The sequence below is a fragment of the Magallana gigas genome, chromosome 9, assembly GCF_963853765.1.
Source record: "Magallana gigas chromosome 9, xbMagGiga1.1, whole genome shotgun sequence".
NCBI lineage: Eukaryota > Metazoa > Mollusca > Bivalvia > Ostreida > Ostreidae > Magallana > Magallana gigas.
The window spans coordinates 40,406,880-40,425,197 of record NC_088861.1 but is presented as its reverse complement, the minus strand read 5'-3'; the positions used below and the strand labels follow the sequence as shown (position 1 = coordinate 40,425,197).

The 18,318-nt window shown below is 32.2% G+C and overlaps 1 protein-coding gene across 3 annotated transcripts; it reads left to right on the top strand.

The window, feature by feature from the left end:
- Positions 1-1,830: 1,830 nt before the first annotated feature.
- On the top strand, positions 1,831-16,525 carry LOC105346097 (proline rich transmembrane protein 1B). Of its 3 annotated transcripts, none has more exons than XM_066070732.1 (4): positions 1,831-1,976; positions 3,480-3,646; positions 3,961-4,089; positions 16,490-16,525. In XM_066070732.1, exons 1-4 carry the CDS (start codon positions 1,952-1,954, stop codon positions 16,508-16,510), a joined length of 342 nt encoding a protein of 113 aa, XP_065926804.1. In that variant the 5' UTR covers positions 1,831-1,951; the 3' UTR covers positions 16,511-16,525. The 3 variants fall into 3 exon arrangements, with proteins under 3 accessions (XP_065926804.1, XP_065926803.1, XP_065926805.1); XM_066070731.1 differs by lacking the exon at positions 16,490-16,525 and adding an exon at positions 8,804-9,721; XM_066070733.1 differs by lacking the exon at positions 16,490-16,525 and adding an exon at positions 5,992-6,608.
- The last annotated feature ends 1,793 nt before the right edge of the window (positions 16,526-18,318 follow it).

Sequence of the window (18,318 nt, the reverse complement as noted above, 5' to 3'; positions counted from 1 at the left end):
TTATAAAAAAATTGACCTTGTAAGCTCTCTCATGCCTACAAATTTTGACGAATTTTCATTAAATTTATACCAAATGTTTATACCACTAATACCTTGGTCAAGTTCCTAAATCAGCCTTGGTCGATAGACTCGATACTAGTATACTGCTTGACCGGCGGGGGACCCAGGAATTCTATTCTTGTTATGCTTATTTGTTACGTTATAATTTAAATGTCTATGTTTAGATACACATGTTTGAATCTATTATAAGTATGGCGGACTATTATGGTCATATCCTTTTGTAGTAATGAGTAGTATTATGCAACACTGCATTTAAGTAATTATGAGTTAGTATTTTGTGAGTGTAAAAGCTAACATGCTTTATAGCAAGTCTTCTTTAAGACTGTATATCAGTATTTTGTGTGTAATAAGCGTCTATGCTAAGTGTGTCATTCATGACCGTATAGCCTGTAAGTAAAGTATGGTGCGTATTGGTGTAAAAGCCGCAGTTGCTTTTGTCATGCACTTAATGTGTTTGTGTACTATGTTGGCGCAGGTCCCTTTTTCCAGCCATTGTGTAAACCACTTTCATCGATGGTGGTGCTCATTGCCGAATATAAGTGAAGTCCTGTGTAGACTAAGTGGTCAGAGGAGAACATTGTCTCGTTGAAGGACCTTACCAGTCCATTCTTGTTTAGGCCAAGTGGCAATAGACTACATGACCAGTGGAGGACCTCACCAGGTCCACATACTAGGACAACTACTCTAAAGACTATGTATAGATTCAAATTATATCAAATATGTAAAATCAATGTAAAAATATCGTCTTATTCTTTGTCTTTAAGTAAAAATATATTTTAACCAATTCCGCTCGAAAATCTGTGACACAATATATATAATTATAAGTGTTGTAGGGTAATCATGTTTAAAATCCTTTTAATTTTTTAATAATTACATCACGATGTGGGCAATGGCCTAATTTAAAGTACATCAATAAAATTCATATATTGAATAAATTCCAGATGACCGTAGTAATAATTTAAACCTAATGAAAATATCTTTCATACCAGTAGTATGTCTCAATCTACATAAAGTTAAAAATAATCCGTCTTGCAGTGACAACTCTTTAATATCTTTTCGGCCCCTTTTTATTGAGGATCCATTGCCAAAAGACCAGCAAATATAATGTATGCAACTCCTGTGTAATATTTGAACGCATTTTTAATTTTCCCTCTCTTCTTAGAACTTTATCAACTCCACATGATGACTTTTGATTTTCAGATGTTTGTTGATCTTTAAGCTCTCTTATCTCTGCTTTCAGTTTCCTGAGTGTGTCTTCATTTTGCTTTTAACTCAGCTTCAAAGGTGTTCACTTATAAAACTTCTAATATATCTCATATCATTTTCAGAGCCATTCTCTGTTTACCACATTATATTCATGTAAAAGAAATCATAACAAAATTGTTAATCTGTTGACCATCTAGCCTCGTGGAACTTTTTTATAGAAGGTTTACTCAAATACACGAACATTCACCGACATTTCTCATTTTCAAATCGTTTTTATTTTGGTGAACTAATTTTAGCTTTAAAAAACTTTTTTTATTTTTTTTATATATTCATTTATTTACTTTTATTATTATTTTTGCTTTGCAGTTTGTTAAATACGTGCTTTTGTTAATTTGAAAGAATTCAGCGACATTCCTCTCATTTTCATTTCTTGATGTAGATTTGAATGTAAAAGAAAAAATAATAATGGAAAAAGCGATTTAATACACTTTTTTTAAAGCATGCCAACCCTATGTTATATATAAATATTCACTGCCCCTCCTACTTACTCACGCTAAATTACAAGTGTTTATTAACCGTTACAAGGAAGTTTACTGTCACACCTCTTTCTATGCTCAGTCAATATTAATTTAAAACTCCTGTACGAGGGATTGGAATTCCTGACCTCCTCATCGAGCAAAAAAGCATGTCTTATGAAAAAATGTCCGAACGTAAGTTTTATCAATTTTTTTTTTTACTTTTAGCAAAGATTTAATAGAACTCAATTAAAAAACAGTATACTTCATATAGCTTTATTTGTGCTTTGAATTATCATTAAATAATCAAAATTGTTATTAATTGCCTAACAAAATGTAAATGTAAAACTTTTAACTTCTATTTCTTAAACCTCAAATGATATATATGTTTGAGTTAGTATAAGACAGTTTTAGTTACTGTTAAATAACTGTTGTTCGGAGGGTATCAATGTTTGTGAATTTTACGGGTAACCCTGTTCACGAATTCATATGTCCACAAACGTATATACATGTACACCAATTTGTTTAATATTAATCAAAATTATCCCAAACTTGCTACCAACGAAAATGCGTCCCAATGAACCAGGGAAATTTGGCTATCCACGACCATTGACTCATAAAAGTAAAACTGAATCCAGCCGTTTTAAAAAATTCTTCAATTGACTGAACAGACAAACTAAGCACACAATAATGATAAACAAGGAAGTCTATGCTACAATTTTGCATTTTATTGTCCGGAATTTGGGGACGTGCAATTCTTACAACTGAATAAATAAAATCAAACATTGCACTTCATTGAAGAAAAAGACATTTTCCTTAGTCTTGAATACGCATTTTCCAATGGTATCGTTTGTTGAAGGCGGAAGGGGGGGGGGGGGTTGACGCGTTAGATAGTTAATGATCAATAAGTCAAAGGTGTGATTAACTGTTTAACATCTAAGAGGTAATCTGAACACATGGTTAGAATAAATATGTAGGCTTCTTGTCATTAAATTCGCGACTTTTAGGTCATAGTTATTGTGTTTGACCGGGCTGATTGTGGTGGATAAGGTGGTAGTTGTCGGGGAGAAGGGGGCTTATTATGGTTATTGGGTAATGAACTTAATACAGTAACTTTATAAATAATTTTGCATAAGATAAGAATGATAAAAGAGGGTCGAATGCATGTTTAGGATGAGCAGAAATGTCTAACCAAATTGTGAAAGTCATAACCTTTTGGTTAGTGGATGAAGTTTCTGGTTTTTGGCTGTACTGATAATCTTTAATTTGTTATTTACATTTTCCCACACATAATGCGTTTGAATGGAATCGAGTGAAGCATTTAATTTTAATGAACATATCTACTTATTTGCAAAACATTTCCTCTTTCGGTTAAATATGATATATAATAACATATAATATTGTATTTACCATTTTATGCCTTCTAAACAAAATTGTGTCAGGGTATGTTAACCGTAAAAGCCCTTTGGCGACCTGTTGTATTTACTTTTAACACGTCGATACAAATTAATAAGACAAATGCACTGTAACTGGTTTATTCGTGGATTTGGTTTTCGAAACATTCAGTATTTAGATGCAAATTATTAATTATATATTATACATATTTATATATATATTATACATTCGGCTCTTTAATTTTGTAAAACAAATCATTTTTTATTAACAATGTATAATAAATTATCCTTCATATTGCCTTAGCGTCTCCTGCAAATTGTCAAGCAGAAGAACAAAATGACCAGTCAACGTTTACCTACGGGAACCAGTATAATCAGAATCCTATTGGTAACCAGTATCCATCGCCAGGTTGCGCTCAAAATCCAGGCTACCAATACACGAACCAATCGCAATATAATGTTCCAGGCCAGGTATCGAAATCAGTGGTATTTCTAATTAATAAACTATGAGTAGTTTATGCGTTTGTTTTCATTCGGGTTGCAATAAAATGTCAACAAACATTTGAAAACTGAATATTTAAATGAAAATATATAAATTTGACAACAGAAATGGCAAAAAAGATGAGATGATATTACTCAACAATAAGGCTGTCATGGATATTAGAAAGCGTTTTAGTGGCGTTTTAATGCAATTGCTTTTTAATATGGAAATAGTTTTACGCATATTTGAGTAACTGCGATATCTGTTCACCAGTATATTGATTTGTTTAACATCTTTTGTACAGATTATACAGCCTGGAGCTATTGTTTACAACCGAGCCCCTGTAACTCAGGACTGGATGATTCCAGCTGTTCTCTCTTGTCTGCTCTGTTGCTGGCCGTTAGGGTTAATGGCTATACTGGCCGCTAGTAAGGTAAACATCTCATTGTGTCCATACTTTATTGTACATATCAGGAAGTTATTTTCATTCAACATATGAATTTAATCACAATTTTTATAATTTGTTTTGTAATTTGTGTACCATGAAATCTTATAAGGAAGCATTGGGTTTTCTTTTTTTCTTGGCTTACGTAAACCTTTGGGATAGTATTTCATTTCCAGCTATAACTTTGTTAATAAAAGGTGCATCGACTTGCTAATAACCAAGTTTCTTTATGAATAGTTACTGTTCATAGGCATATCAGTAACACACTCTGAAAACGTCCGGTTATAGACGAAATTAAAAGAAAATATTCATAAACGTAAAATGTGATTGTTACACATGTACAAAACAGTTTCGTTATGTTGGTGGCGTGAGTTTAACCTTCTCTACAAGTGCGAGTTTATTAAAAAATATCCGATGTAATCCTCAACGCTAAAGATACCAACATGTTCTGAATTTTCCATGCATGGTATTGCGTGCAAAATATATTATATTTGAACAACATGACTTTCAACCTTCAGTGTACTATATTTCAAATATTTGTCACTTTTTAAGTAATCGTATGTTGTGTATCAATAGCCTTAGCCACTACTGGCCTTACGTGCTTCTACGGGTGGTCTAAGGTCGGATTTTTATAAAAATCTTGCGAGAAACGCAAGTGCATCTTACGATTTTGGAAGGACGTACGCTTCCCGTAATGAAGCACGGTGTCTGTTTGACATGCACACCAATTACCACGGTTTCCTTGCGAGATCTGAAAACGTACGTTGCACTTGCGCTTTACCTGTAAAAACAACCTGTAAAATAACCGTACGATTTGACTTGCAGGAATGACGTAAGGGGATCTCATTTGTCCCTTGCGTTAAACGTACGTTAACTGCAATTCGCCTGTGCTTACTATCAACAGATAAATGAAAGGTACAGTACACGTACGTCATACTTACGTCATGCGTACACCAACTGCTCGTGGTGCGTGGGAATCCCCCATAAATAAGATAGATATAAAAAATGTTTATTAAAAAATTCCCGATAAGGTTAAGAGAATTGACAGTTTTACCATTCATCAAAATCCATTCAACGCTTTTATTAATCCCCTCTAAAAACAAAAGCCAAACAAATACGTTCTTTTTTGAGAAAACTAAAAAAGTGGAAGGTCTAAGAAGAAAAGTAGGACAAGAATGAACTTGATATTGAAGTAGATTGAAGAGAAAAAGCAAAAGATTTCCCAATCACTTCGACTTGCTAGCCAGCTAAGAAAGAACCATATACATTTTCGGAGTGAGGAGAAGACAAATAATATTAACACACAGAACGATATTTTTAACTAGAACCATCTTCACAAAACTCCAACATATCCTACTTGAGGAAGTTGTTATTATGCCATTATGCTAGTAATTTTTGTAAGCATGATAATTTTGTTTGTTAACAGATACTTTCTCCGTTTTAAAAATATTGAAAAGCATCTCTTATGACCATTTAAACTTTTTAAAATTTGTTTCCATAATTATATTAAAATCTGAATACCAAAAATCTATTTGTAAGCTTTGATTTTAACAAAATGTAAATGGTGTCACTCCTTTAATATTAACATTTGTAAAAGCAGAGAACACTGTAATTCGTTGTGGATTTTTACTTACAATTAAAAGCTTCGTCAAAGTTTTTTTGTTTTTTTTTTATAAAATATTGTAAAGTTGGAAAAATAATTAACAAAAATGCAACAGCATTCAAAGATATAACATTGGCCAGGAAAATTATCATTTGATAATAAATTCGCTGAAATTAGATTTTTGCACAGAAATTCTTTAATATTTAAGATTTTTTTTTTATCTTTTGTGGTAGTAGAAACGAAAGATGAACAATTTGTTCAAAACACTCTTTATTTGTGTTGTCTAGGTTAGCTAGTCTATTCATGAAAGCAACAATTTCATGCTACGATCAGCCACAGGAGCCACGACTGGCAAAAGCCGTAGCACACGAACGTTCATCAAACACGCACGGACAGTTGTGACTGAGGCTTATACTGCCATATTAAATAATAGACTCGAATGTTTGGCCTTTTAATACCAATAAATCGGAAGAGTACTGTCTTTTGTTTTATGTATTTTAAACATCATTGGTTCTTCAAGATTACCAATTTGTTTTTTTTCCTTCAAGCTTCGCTACTTTATAATCAACGAAAATTCCTCAAAAAATTCCGGAAATCATCTGAACTTTTTGGATTTTACAAATTTGCGCATGCGCATTACATTTACGCTTAATCACGGAAGGCTCTTTAGTTTATGTTTCCACAATATCAAATTTGCATGGAGAAACTCAGAAACGATAATACAAATACGGGTAAATTTTCATTGGAAATTTAATATATTCTGTTCATTAACACAGTGCAATTACAGTGAAAAATCCCGAGAGTTTCGAATGTCAGTATTTTATGAATATCTGTTATTTTCAATGCAATTTCATTAATTTTCTCCAGAATCGTTTCGGGTCGATTCTGCAGTTTTCTTTTTATTTTCTTTCTTTATTGGGTTTTTCATTTCAAAACATATGTACATATATAACATAATAATGATTGGAACATTTATATAAACATATTACATAATCTTTATACTATTTCTATATAATAGTAAAGTTTTGTATATTTCATATGAAGTGAAGCTGATTTTGAGAGAGAGAGAGAGAGAGAGAGAGAGAGAGAGAGAGAGAGAGAGAGAGAGATATTATGCAGGTGGATTACAATACAAGTATAGACTATGCTGTACTGAAAACAAATGAAATGATATGAGGGTTCACAACGATAAAAAAAAAAACAGAAAAATTAAACTTATCTCTATAACTACAATTTTTCACAGATATTCTGCCAGTGGCTTTCGTATTCCTTATAATTACATCTTTTCAACAGCATATATTTTTCAGTTAAGATTCTTTCTGTTATGACCTTTTTTAAGGCATGTATATTTGGTGTCGGATTACTTTTATATTTACATGAAAAAATATATTGCTTCACAAAAAGAGCTATCAGGTTAAAAAAATATATAACTTTCATTATTTATATATTTTCCAAAAAGAACTGATTGAATATCAGATGTAATGGAGATTTCAAACTGTGTAAAAATCCACTCTTCAACATCACACCACAATTCTTTTACTATATTACATTCATAAAATAAATGACTAATACTTTTTTCATCTTTTTAACAAAAGGTGCAAACAGCAGATTCTGCTTTTTTTTATTTTTTTTAGATTAAAAAGATATTTATTTGTAGAGACAATCCTATGAAGTATTTGATATTGCAGCCAATGTAGTTTTGATTCCTGTGTACTCTTAAAAGGGAGTTCAAAAATTCTATTCCAAGAAGTTGGTGAATAGTTGTAACCCTTTTCTCTCCATTTTGATATCGATGTACATATTTCTCTTTTTTTGTCTAATAGTATGTTGTACATGGGTTTACAACCTTTACAAGTATTAATAAACAATAGCATATGATTAGGGACAATTGGTCCATATTGTTATGTGTTCTGTAGGTTTGGTAAGTGTATATCTTGTGTATGTAGTCTGGTTATAACTGCAGTTCTTAAACTTGCATACTCTATGAAATTTGCCTTTGGATTAATGTGTTTCAAGTCATCAGAGTTTCTAAATGTTCCATCTATATTAAGAAGATCACTAACAAAAATAAATCCTTTATTAAAATAACTTTTGATAAATATTGATTTATTGTCTATGGTGATTTTGGGATTGTGCCATATATTATCATTTATAATTTGGGGTTAACTAAGTGGCGTTTGTTCAATTATTTTTAACCAGCTGAGGAGCACTTCTTTCCAAAAAGAATTTTCTAAATTTTTACATATAAGGTACAAATAATCAGGACCATTTCTCCATATTTCAGAGATACTAATTTTCAAAATTGATTCTAAAAGCTTTACCCATTTTGTATCAGTTTTAATAAGTCTTCTCATCCAAGTAGCTTTGAGGGCTGTGATAAAATTTCCATAATCAACCATTTTGAGACCCCCATGATTATAATCCTGTATGATTGTACTTTTCTTTACTTTATTAACTTTACAGCCCCATAGGAAATGAAAAAAATCACGTTCAAAAGTTTTTAGGTATTCAGTTTTTGGGTTGGGTAATGCTAGTATCAAATGATTTAGCTTTGGTATTATTAGTAATTTGTATTATTAGATTCTGCAGTTTTCTTATAGGCATTTTAACTGTGATGAAGGCATGTCCCGAGACACAGATTATTCTATATAACTAAACAGAGTGTAGTGAAATTAATAGCATTATTGTAGGCTTAACCTTTGTGTAAATGTCAACAATACGTGTGTCGATGTATCTATTACGTAAATGTCCAATACTGTATCATATGCAATGTCAACCCGTGCACGCACGGGTCAAAGTCTAGTGGAATATATAAATATATTATCATATATAAAGAAAATTTATACTCCTGCGAATTGAGAGCAAGGCATAGACGATTCACAGCAAAGTATGCAATCGACCCAAGAACAAAAAATTTAAGAAAAATGTTAAACATCATTCAGAATTGTTACAGAATCTTCTAAAGTTCCAAACTAAACTACATGTATTTGATTTTAAAAACAAGTTACAAATGTACCGTGACGTCTATTCCTTATATAACGCGCTATTTTATCAAACTTTTATATATTCTTTCTGCTGAATTGTTTTCATTTTAAACAGGCTAACAATGCAGCAGCAATTGGAGATGTAATGGAAGCGGAAAGACAATCCAGCAACGCGCGCACGTATGTGATTGCTTCCGTGATATCAGGAGTCATTTTAATTACTCTCTATGTTGTGTTCCGTCTGCAATAAGAAACAAACCATGCTCATTCATGACTGAATAATATACTGTGTATGGTTCTTGAATTGAACAGGTCGATGAAGCGATTTGCTTAATAACTTAAACACAAAGACCCTCAAACATTACTTTTGTGTTACATAGATGCTTGGAATGACGAGTTTCCTTTAAAGAGGCTTGATGATTTATAGATTAACCATCAGATCTGCCCTAAAATGTTAAAATTGTAAACTAATTTTTATTCGCTACGAATTTATTTCGCGATTTATTTCCAACTAACTGGTTCTCGACGACTAATGTTTGCCACAAAGCCTTATCCAGACCAGGTTTGTAATAACAACAATACGACAACGACTGGTTCGCGGCGAGAAATATTTGAGACAATGAGGCCCTCGCAAACCTCGTGAAAAATATCCGCTCGCGAATAAAAGTTGGTTTACAGTAAGTATCATTGCCTATACATCATTTATAAGTTAAGAAAAACTCCCTTTTTTAAAAGAAAAGTTTGAATAGTTCCTATACCTTAATAGTATACCTTAATACCTTAATAAATCTTCATCTAAAGAGTTGAGAATGCAGCAACCATCACACCCTCTTATAAAATAACCCACATGTCTATAATGACAATTGTTTGCAATTGTTTTATATACAAAATGTGAAAACACTCATATTTATTGTGTACAGACAGACAGACAAATAGATAGATAGATAATTTGAACGTTGAGTTAATTATTTACTTATGTATTAATGTAAATGTGTACTAATAAGGGAGTGATGCATAAATAAGAATGAAGTTTTCTCTGTTTTTATATTAATAATTTGTTCCTTAAATGAAAGTAAAACAAAACAAAAAGTCATCTTGAAACTGCTGACGAGCATAGAAAATTAAGAAGAAAGCGTGATTTGTAAATTAACAGTGCCCGTTCATTTTACAAACTTGTTCTATTCTATCTTGTCTCAATTGTATAGTATCGGGCGTGTATGCTGTTCTATCGTGCGTTAATCCTATCCTATCGTGCGAAAATCCTATCCTATCGTTTATCTTGTTATAAATAACGTTGCAGTACTATATATGTACATATTCGATATGCTGTTACATTGAAATACATGTTAAAATCGTAAAGTGTTATCTGATTATCATTCTGAAAGAGTGTAAATAAAATACATGTCCTTTTATTCTACATAAACCAAACCAAACATTTTTGTTATTTCTTTTGTTTCTCTGTTTTATCTAAACGCCTTCAGCAACATGGAAACAAGCATTCAATCATTTCATTAAACTTTCAAAACTGTCCACTAAAACAAGATGTTATTCCTGCATTTAATTTAGTTCAAGCTTTTTACAAGTCGTTGTCCGCCATAGTTTTCTCTCTTCGTTCCTATCCCTACAACTCTGTAGTAAGCCAAAGACATTTAAACAGTATTTCCCTGTACAGAGCACACAATCATAAAAGATCTCCATATATGTAACATGATCGCATTAAAATTATTCAATTTTATGCATGTATATCAAGCTAGGGGTAAATTAATATTAAGTATACATTTCTACACAATTTCAAGCTGAACACCGCTAATAGGCATCGTCACACAGGTTCATGTACCTGGGCTGCGTTCAAGATCGTAGCAGCTAGCCTAGCCGCTAGGTCGTGGATATCTAGGTCTATTCAACGGACCGCTAGGTCTCAGATTTGAAGTTGGAAATATTCAACTAAAGAATAATAAAATTGACATAATTTGTTAATTTCAAGCGGGAATATGCATGTTAAAATTCATTATAACTTAAAGGATGAACAAAATATCACTATATAAATAGTTTCCATGTTTGTTTCAAAGAGGTAACTAAGTTGGCAATTTTGAATTTAATGCCTATCTTAAAATATTTAGGCTACGAATAGCTACGTAGCGACTAGGCTAGCCTACTGTTCAACTACGTAGCCCTACGTAGCAGCTGCGATCTTGAACGCAGCCCTGGTATATAAACCTTTTGATTCCGTTACACCCAATTGCACATCCGAATCTCTAGGACGACGTGTAGTATTCTTTTCGTGGTCTTTGGATTTTTATGCATTTAATTCATATTTTATGTTATTATGTTATGTTATTAGTCCGAAATTTTTCCTATGTCGTTGTAGGCACCAATCGATAAACAGGGCGTGTCAATATCTGTCCTCTCATTTTCTTATCAGTTTCAGCCGCTGTAGATTTCGACCAATCGATAAACGGGGCATGTATACTTCAGTCTGTCTATTTCTATAGAGCTATGACTATAAGTTTCCGTAAGAAATAGAAGGAAAAATACTTGTTGGATGTAAATATACCATAATAATGCGCAATGTATTAATTCCTGCGTCTGCATGAGTTATCATCTAGTTATTCTCAATATTAAATCTGTTTGTCCTGTCCATTGGTATAGAAAAATGTGAGAACATTCGATTAGTGAGTACTGCAAATATAAAACGTAAAAACGTGCATTAACATGATCAACGACTTTCTGTTTATCATTTACATCTAATTTGATATGGATAAATTTACATTATCCAATTTTTTCTCCTGTAATAACACTATATATCGATTTTATAATATATAAGCCATAACTTCAAATGAGGTTCGGTCGGGGCGTAATTAAATATATCATAAAGCCCTTTGGGCTTTATTGGATTTGATCACGCCCCGACCAAATTTTCACCGCATAATACTTAAAGAATGTTTCCTTAATCCTTAAAGAGGTTCGATCCTCTGATTTTTGGTAGCAATTTTGTGTCCCCTCTAGTCTGGAAATTCTGTGTCTTATATGAATTCTACTTGTAAATTCCTTTTTTACAATGCCAAATAAACTATATTGAATAAAATAGTGAAGGAAAAATTCCATATTTAGAGAGTGTAGTAAGGGACTATATTTTGTGGCGGAAGAAATGTGTATAGAAGAAAATGAACATTTTTCATAACTCAGTTGTTTTAGAGTACCGTCATTTTGGCTTTCTTATTTTCCGTGCAGACCAAATTTTCAGATAGTTTATGCATTGGGATATCTTCGTGTTGTTTCAAAAACACATTTCAACAATATTTCAATATTTCTATCGACATACATTGGCATGTATAAGTGATATTTCATAAAAGTAAAGAAAAAATAAACTCCAATTTTCCCCTAAAATTAGCTTATTTCATGCCATATCTCAAAATTCACATTATAGACCCATACTTTTGTTTTTATTTTCTGAATATTTAAGCTTCTTTTGACAAGTCTGTCAGAATTTGAGAAAAAGTTTGAGACTTTTTAATTATTTAATTGCATGTTGAATAGTTTATGAATAAAAATAGTATTTTTTCAGTGCAAAAAGGTCAAAATATCCATAAGGTGAAGTTATTGCAAACTTTTTTATTATGATAATTTTAATTTTATTAATTCTAAATAATGTAAATTTGTACTTGATACCATGGTTCATTTCTATAAAAAAATACAGAGGGAAAAGCAATTTATGTGCAATTTGCACTTCCAGTGCAGAAAGGTCATATTAAATACACCGTAGCACCGAAAGGAGCATATAGACCCCAAAATTTTGTTTTGAAGTTTGGTTTAGATATATGTGTAGATGTTAAAAAAATACTTTAGAAAAAAACTTAGAGACTTTTGATCGCAGGATCCAACGTCCTTAAATACATGTATGTCTTTCTACTTTTGTATCATATGGATATTTTCTTTTTCGAATAAAAGGGAAGAACTATTACTTTGTATATAATCCCTGTTGTCTCCATAATTGAATTAAAACTGTGCATAAGAGAATCGTTTGAATTAAAAATTGATGGTTTCAAAAATTTGTACCGAGATCAAATTTAACACATTTTTAATCATTAAACATGCAGCAATTGAGACGTATGTAGATTTTTTTTTATTATTGCATTGTTTTAATTTCAACTGTTATATTAAATTTTATGCTAAAATAATGTAAACTAGTGGGTATTGTTTTTTTCACAAAAAAAAACACATGTCTCCCCAAGGATTGTAATATGGGGCAAATTTAATAATTGAAAAAGATTGATGTCAGCTATATGTTACCTAGACCCAGACAAAATTGTATTATCTTTTTCTTAATTTGACCTTGAGTAAAACATGCTCAAGGTCATTTATCATTCAATAGTTCGCCTAAGTGTTTTATTATTGTTCTTTGTTTAAAGTTTGAAGTCCTTCTGTCAAAGTATATTCAGGAGTTGAAAAATAAAGTTTTTTCGAATATGACCTTGAATAAAAAAATTCTAGATCAAGGTCAAGAATTTTGGTAAGGTTCAACTAGGTTATATACCATCTATCTATGATACAAGCTAATAGTCTGTATGTTAAAGGAGTCTTGTGTTATGGTCCGGACACTATTTTTTATGAAAAGCTTGACCTTGAAAAACAAAATAGGTCAAGGTCAAAACTTTTGGTAGCGTACACTCCTTCTTAATACCATCTACCTATATTCCGAGTTTGAAGTCTTAATGTCAAAGGGTATCAAAGTTACGACCCAGACAAAATTTTATTATTTCTTTCTTAATTTGACCTTGAGTAAAACAAGGTCAAGGTCAAATACCATTCAATAGTACGCCTAAATGTATTATTATTGTTCTTTGTTTAAAGTTTGAACTCCTTCTGTCAAAGTATATTCAGGAGTTGAAAATGAAGTTTTGTCTAATATGACCTTGAAAAAAAAATTCTAGGTCAATGTCAACATTTTCGGTAAGGATCAACTAGGTTATATACCATCTATCAATGATACAAGTTAAAAGTATGTATGTTAAAGGAGTCTTGTGTTATGGTCCGGACACTAGTTTTTATGAAAAGCTTGACCTTGAAAAACAAAATAGGTCAAGGTCAAAACTTTTGGTGGCTTGCACTCCTTCTAAATACCATCTATCTATATTCCAAGTTGGAAGTCTTAATGTCAAAGGGTATTTAAGTTTCGGCCTGGACAAATTTGGATGAAGAAGAATAAGAAGAAGAGAAGAATAAGAAAGTCAACACAAACAATCGGGGAGATATTATGAATTTTAATACATCCTTAAGAAAATTTACTGTTATTTACATGCTCTTTCATTAAAGTGTGTGTGTGTGGGGGGGGGGGGGGGTGGGGGGGGGGGGCTAAGTCTTGTTAATATGTGTACAAATTGTACAAAATCAAACAACCTTATCCGTGCAAAGTTTGCTGTATTGGCCACAAAAAGCTGTACAATTATTTTTACGTCAAGTTAATACGGTATTTGTAGATTTACTAGTATCTAATGAAATGATTTCTACAAAAGTCCCTTTGCAAAATTTATCGTGCAGGTGAGTAAACAGGATAGTAGTAGTAGGCCTATATAGATTAGGGTATCCCTGAATACAAATCACAAACCATATTACATGTGTTATTTAATAAATGTTATCTCAAATGTGAATAGTATTAACTGAATCATTATATATCCCGTCGTATTGCAATTTATTGACAGTAGTCAAATTGTTGAACTCTTTAAAACACGATAAAATTAGGCTTAAGTCGCCGCTTGTATAATTCTACAAGCAACACTGTCGAGGCGTGTTATATACATGTAGCCGCTGCTAATCAATTTGTTACTGAAATGGTCTACTGACAAACATGTATCTAGCCCAGCTGACATATCTACACTAAAGAAACGGTAAAGGGACTACAATGAAGTTCTTTTTAGATTTTGTGGTGATGATAGCGAAAACGACAAACAACAAAATAAACAAAACAAAATGAATTTATTTATCGACAAAAACAAATTGAAATAATGGAATATGAAGATACTCACACTCAAACATATCCTCACTCTCACTAAGAAAGAAATAACTCTAAATTGTAAATCAATTAACACTGACAACAATAGAACAGTGAAATAAATTTTAACACATTCAATTGTCAGTATTTATATGAAACAAATAAATGCTTTAAACGTTGGCTTAATTTAGCTATAACAGTATTTAAAGGAATAAACCAACCAACCAAAATTACCAAAACTGTATTATGTAATTTAACAGGAATAGTAAATTGGAATGTTATCTGTAATTGAACAATCAACTTTTATCACTGGGTAATCTGATATATCCTTTAATCATCAAATAGAAAGTTTGGCTTAAAATAATTGCAAAAGCAAGCCTAAAATAGTCACCACTGGGCCTCCATATCATACAAAACACGTAAACAAAATGTCCCGTTTCCAGTCCAAGACTCTAAGGTCTCTCACTGGAAAACTATCCACAGGGCATAAATTTTAACACATTCAATTGTCAGTATTTATATGAAACAAATAAATGCTTTAAACGTTGGCTAAATTTAGCTATAACAGTATTAAAAGGAATAAACCAACCAACCAAAATTACCAAAACTGTATTATGTAATTTAACAGGAATAGTAAATTGGAATGTTATCTGTAATTGAACAATCAACTTTTATCACTGGGTAATCTGATATATCCTTTAATCATCAAATAGAAAGTTTGGCTTAAAATAATTGCAAAAGCAGTCCTAAAATAGTCACCACTGGGCCTCCATATCATACAAAACACGTAAACAAAATGTCCCGTTTCCAGTCCAAGACTCTAAGGTCTCTCACTGGAAAACTATCCACAGGGCCTCCTAACCATAAACGTTTATCAAATACGAGCTCCCATGCGTCCCACTTGCGTAACGCGCTGCTCCGTTAATGACGTTTAGTCCTAGTCCTGCCCCACATATACTACGCTAAGCCTTCAACTTACGTTTCGCCTTTGACACAACTGGTTTTACCGATATAATTCTCCCTCTGCGCGGCTGTAGAAAAGCAAATACCAAAACAGATTCAGTCATTTATGGCTACCAGTCTACCAGACTTACTTCTGGAATTCGCCAAAATTTACAAACTGGAGGAAAAATTCAACAACGTGGCCGCACACTTGACAAACAGCCACGGCTCTCACTTACCAAACCAGTTATGCTAAAAATAGCCCTAATACCGAACACTCTCGATTGGAAATATGGAAAACAACATAGTCCAAAATTACAACTATTTACACAAACAAATACAAAACTGAAAAAAACTTAATTAAACTTCATCACAGGGACGAATACGGAGAATACTCTCCGGACACACGAGACAAAATGGCAAGACACTGCATTGACAATAGTTCTTCAAGTAGCTCGCTATTTTTCAAGCAAACTTGAGAGGAATTTCAATTAAAATACAATTAGATCTATGAAATCGTTATATCTGAAACTGCAGCCCGGTGAAATCTTAAATCCCCTCCACGCCTTTTTAAGAGGCCCCAGGTATGTATATAAGGCAGTTGAGAATGAAAGAATAAAACTATTCCAAACGATTCTGAAGAAATAAGACAAGCATAGTTACATTGACAGATTGAGAAGCGCTGTCAAAGTGGACTCTATCCCCCTCCTGAAATAATTGTTAATTGTGACCAAAACTGGTGTTAATTTTGTACAATGCGGGAATCAGACTATGGCAGAAACTGGTATTTATCCTATTTATGCAGTTTAGTAAAATCGAACAAAACCATCATTAATCGGTTTAATACATCTATGTTTATTGTGATATCAGGTTCAACGCAAGTTCCTCTGAAAGGCTATGATGACAAGCGGCAGATGATGGCACTGCTTGAGATTGTGAGGGATGGATATATCCTGCCACCACAACTATTGTACCAGGGGAAAACAGACGAACCATCCCAAATTTAGTTTTCCAGAAGACTACAACGTTTTTCACTCTGATCTTTCTTTATGGCAAAAAAGATTGTGTATATTAGATGTCTTCGCCGCTCATAGAAGTAATGAGTTTTTAAACGTAATGCCCATTAAAAAATACGGGTTGTGTCCGTTAGCACAAAATACAGCCATTTAAAAATAATTCTAAAAAAAATATTTGAAAAGAACAAAGAACGAATTTCAGCAGTATTATGCACGCGAAATAGAAAAATCACTTGGTGACAGGGGACTGGAAAACGTAAAAATAAATTTAAAACTTCCTGTTATCAAAGAAAAGCTTGCACAGTGGCTTACAAATGCTATACAAAAAACGTTCAACACAAAAAGAAATGATTCAACGACATTTTATCGCTGTAGGTTTGTGTTACACTGTTAGAGCTCGAGATATTTATATCTGTCTATAGACACGACATAGTAAACTGAATTATTTTGTAAATATAAGGATTTTATGTTCATAAAGAGAGTGATTCATGTTGATAGAATTATAATTGCAGGTAATAATCAAAGTACCAAAGAACTGACGGGAATTTGATTTTATCGATGTTTATTTATTTAAAATTCAATGATATATTATTTTGCATGACAAGTACATGTAGTTTCTAATTTGAATTACGCACATTTTTATAATATGAATTTTCGGAGTTTTTCGACACATGTATGTTGATGAAACCCCATATGAATCATGTTAAGTGATATTTAAAGATATAATTAATTTAATTCAATCAAACTATGTATTAGTGATAGATATATTTCTGGAAAACTTAGGGATCCAAGCAATATTGCACTCTCGTCTCGTTCAACCAAACGTTCAGCTCTCGCCGTTAATCTCCGACAAGCAAGAGAGACTGTCTGCTTGTCGGAGATTTACGGAGACAGCCGAGCGTCGAGTTGAACGAAACTATATTGAACTCTGGCGTAAGAATACATACGACTACAAAAAATATCTAAATTGTTCGTACCATTTAAAATCTGGCTATTTTCAAGGTATTTATAAATAAGTTTCCTTGAAAAAAAAGCTATAGCGTACATTATTTCGAATTTATCAATTATTTTCAAGAACTAAGTCTTGTCAACGGCGATTATTTGTGCTTTGGTACAAACACTTTCGGTTTGTCAGTGTAACTGCATAGGAGAGTTGATTAAAATCAACTCCCAAAAACTGAGTGATTTTTAAATAAAAGGTGTTCACACTTCACGTTGCCTGACCCTTGTTTAATTATCCTGTCTCCATCAGAGACGGATATAATAATTTTTACGACCGTAATAATAGAGAAGTGTACTTGTAAAGAAAATGAGAATAAAAAAGAAACATTGTGACCAATCAATACAAATAAATAACGACTTATATGATCTGCTTATCGGTTGTAAGAAATACTGCTATGCAACTCACATTGATGCATTTTTAATATTGTGTGTTTTTATAAACAGACAAAAGTTCACTTTTGTTTTTCTAACATGTATTATACTGAACCAATACAATTAGTAATTTTGAATTCTATTTCAGCGAATATAGAAAAAATTAACTCCGTTAGTTATTTTGCTGCTGTACAGTAAACAAATCATCAGAAAGAATAAAATGGCATATGCGATTATATTTTTATCCCATTTAAATAAAATCTTCATATAAAACGTACAATATTAGATAGCAACTTTAAAAACTCAAAA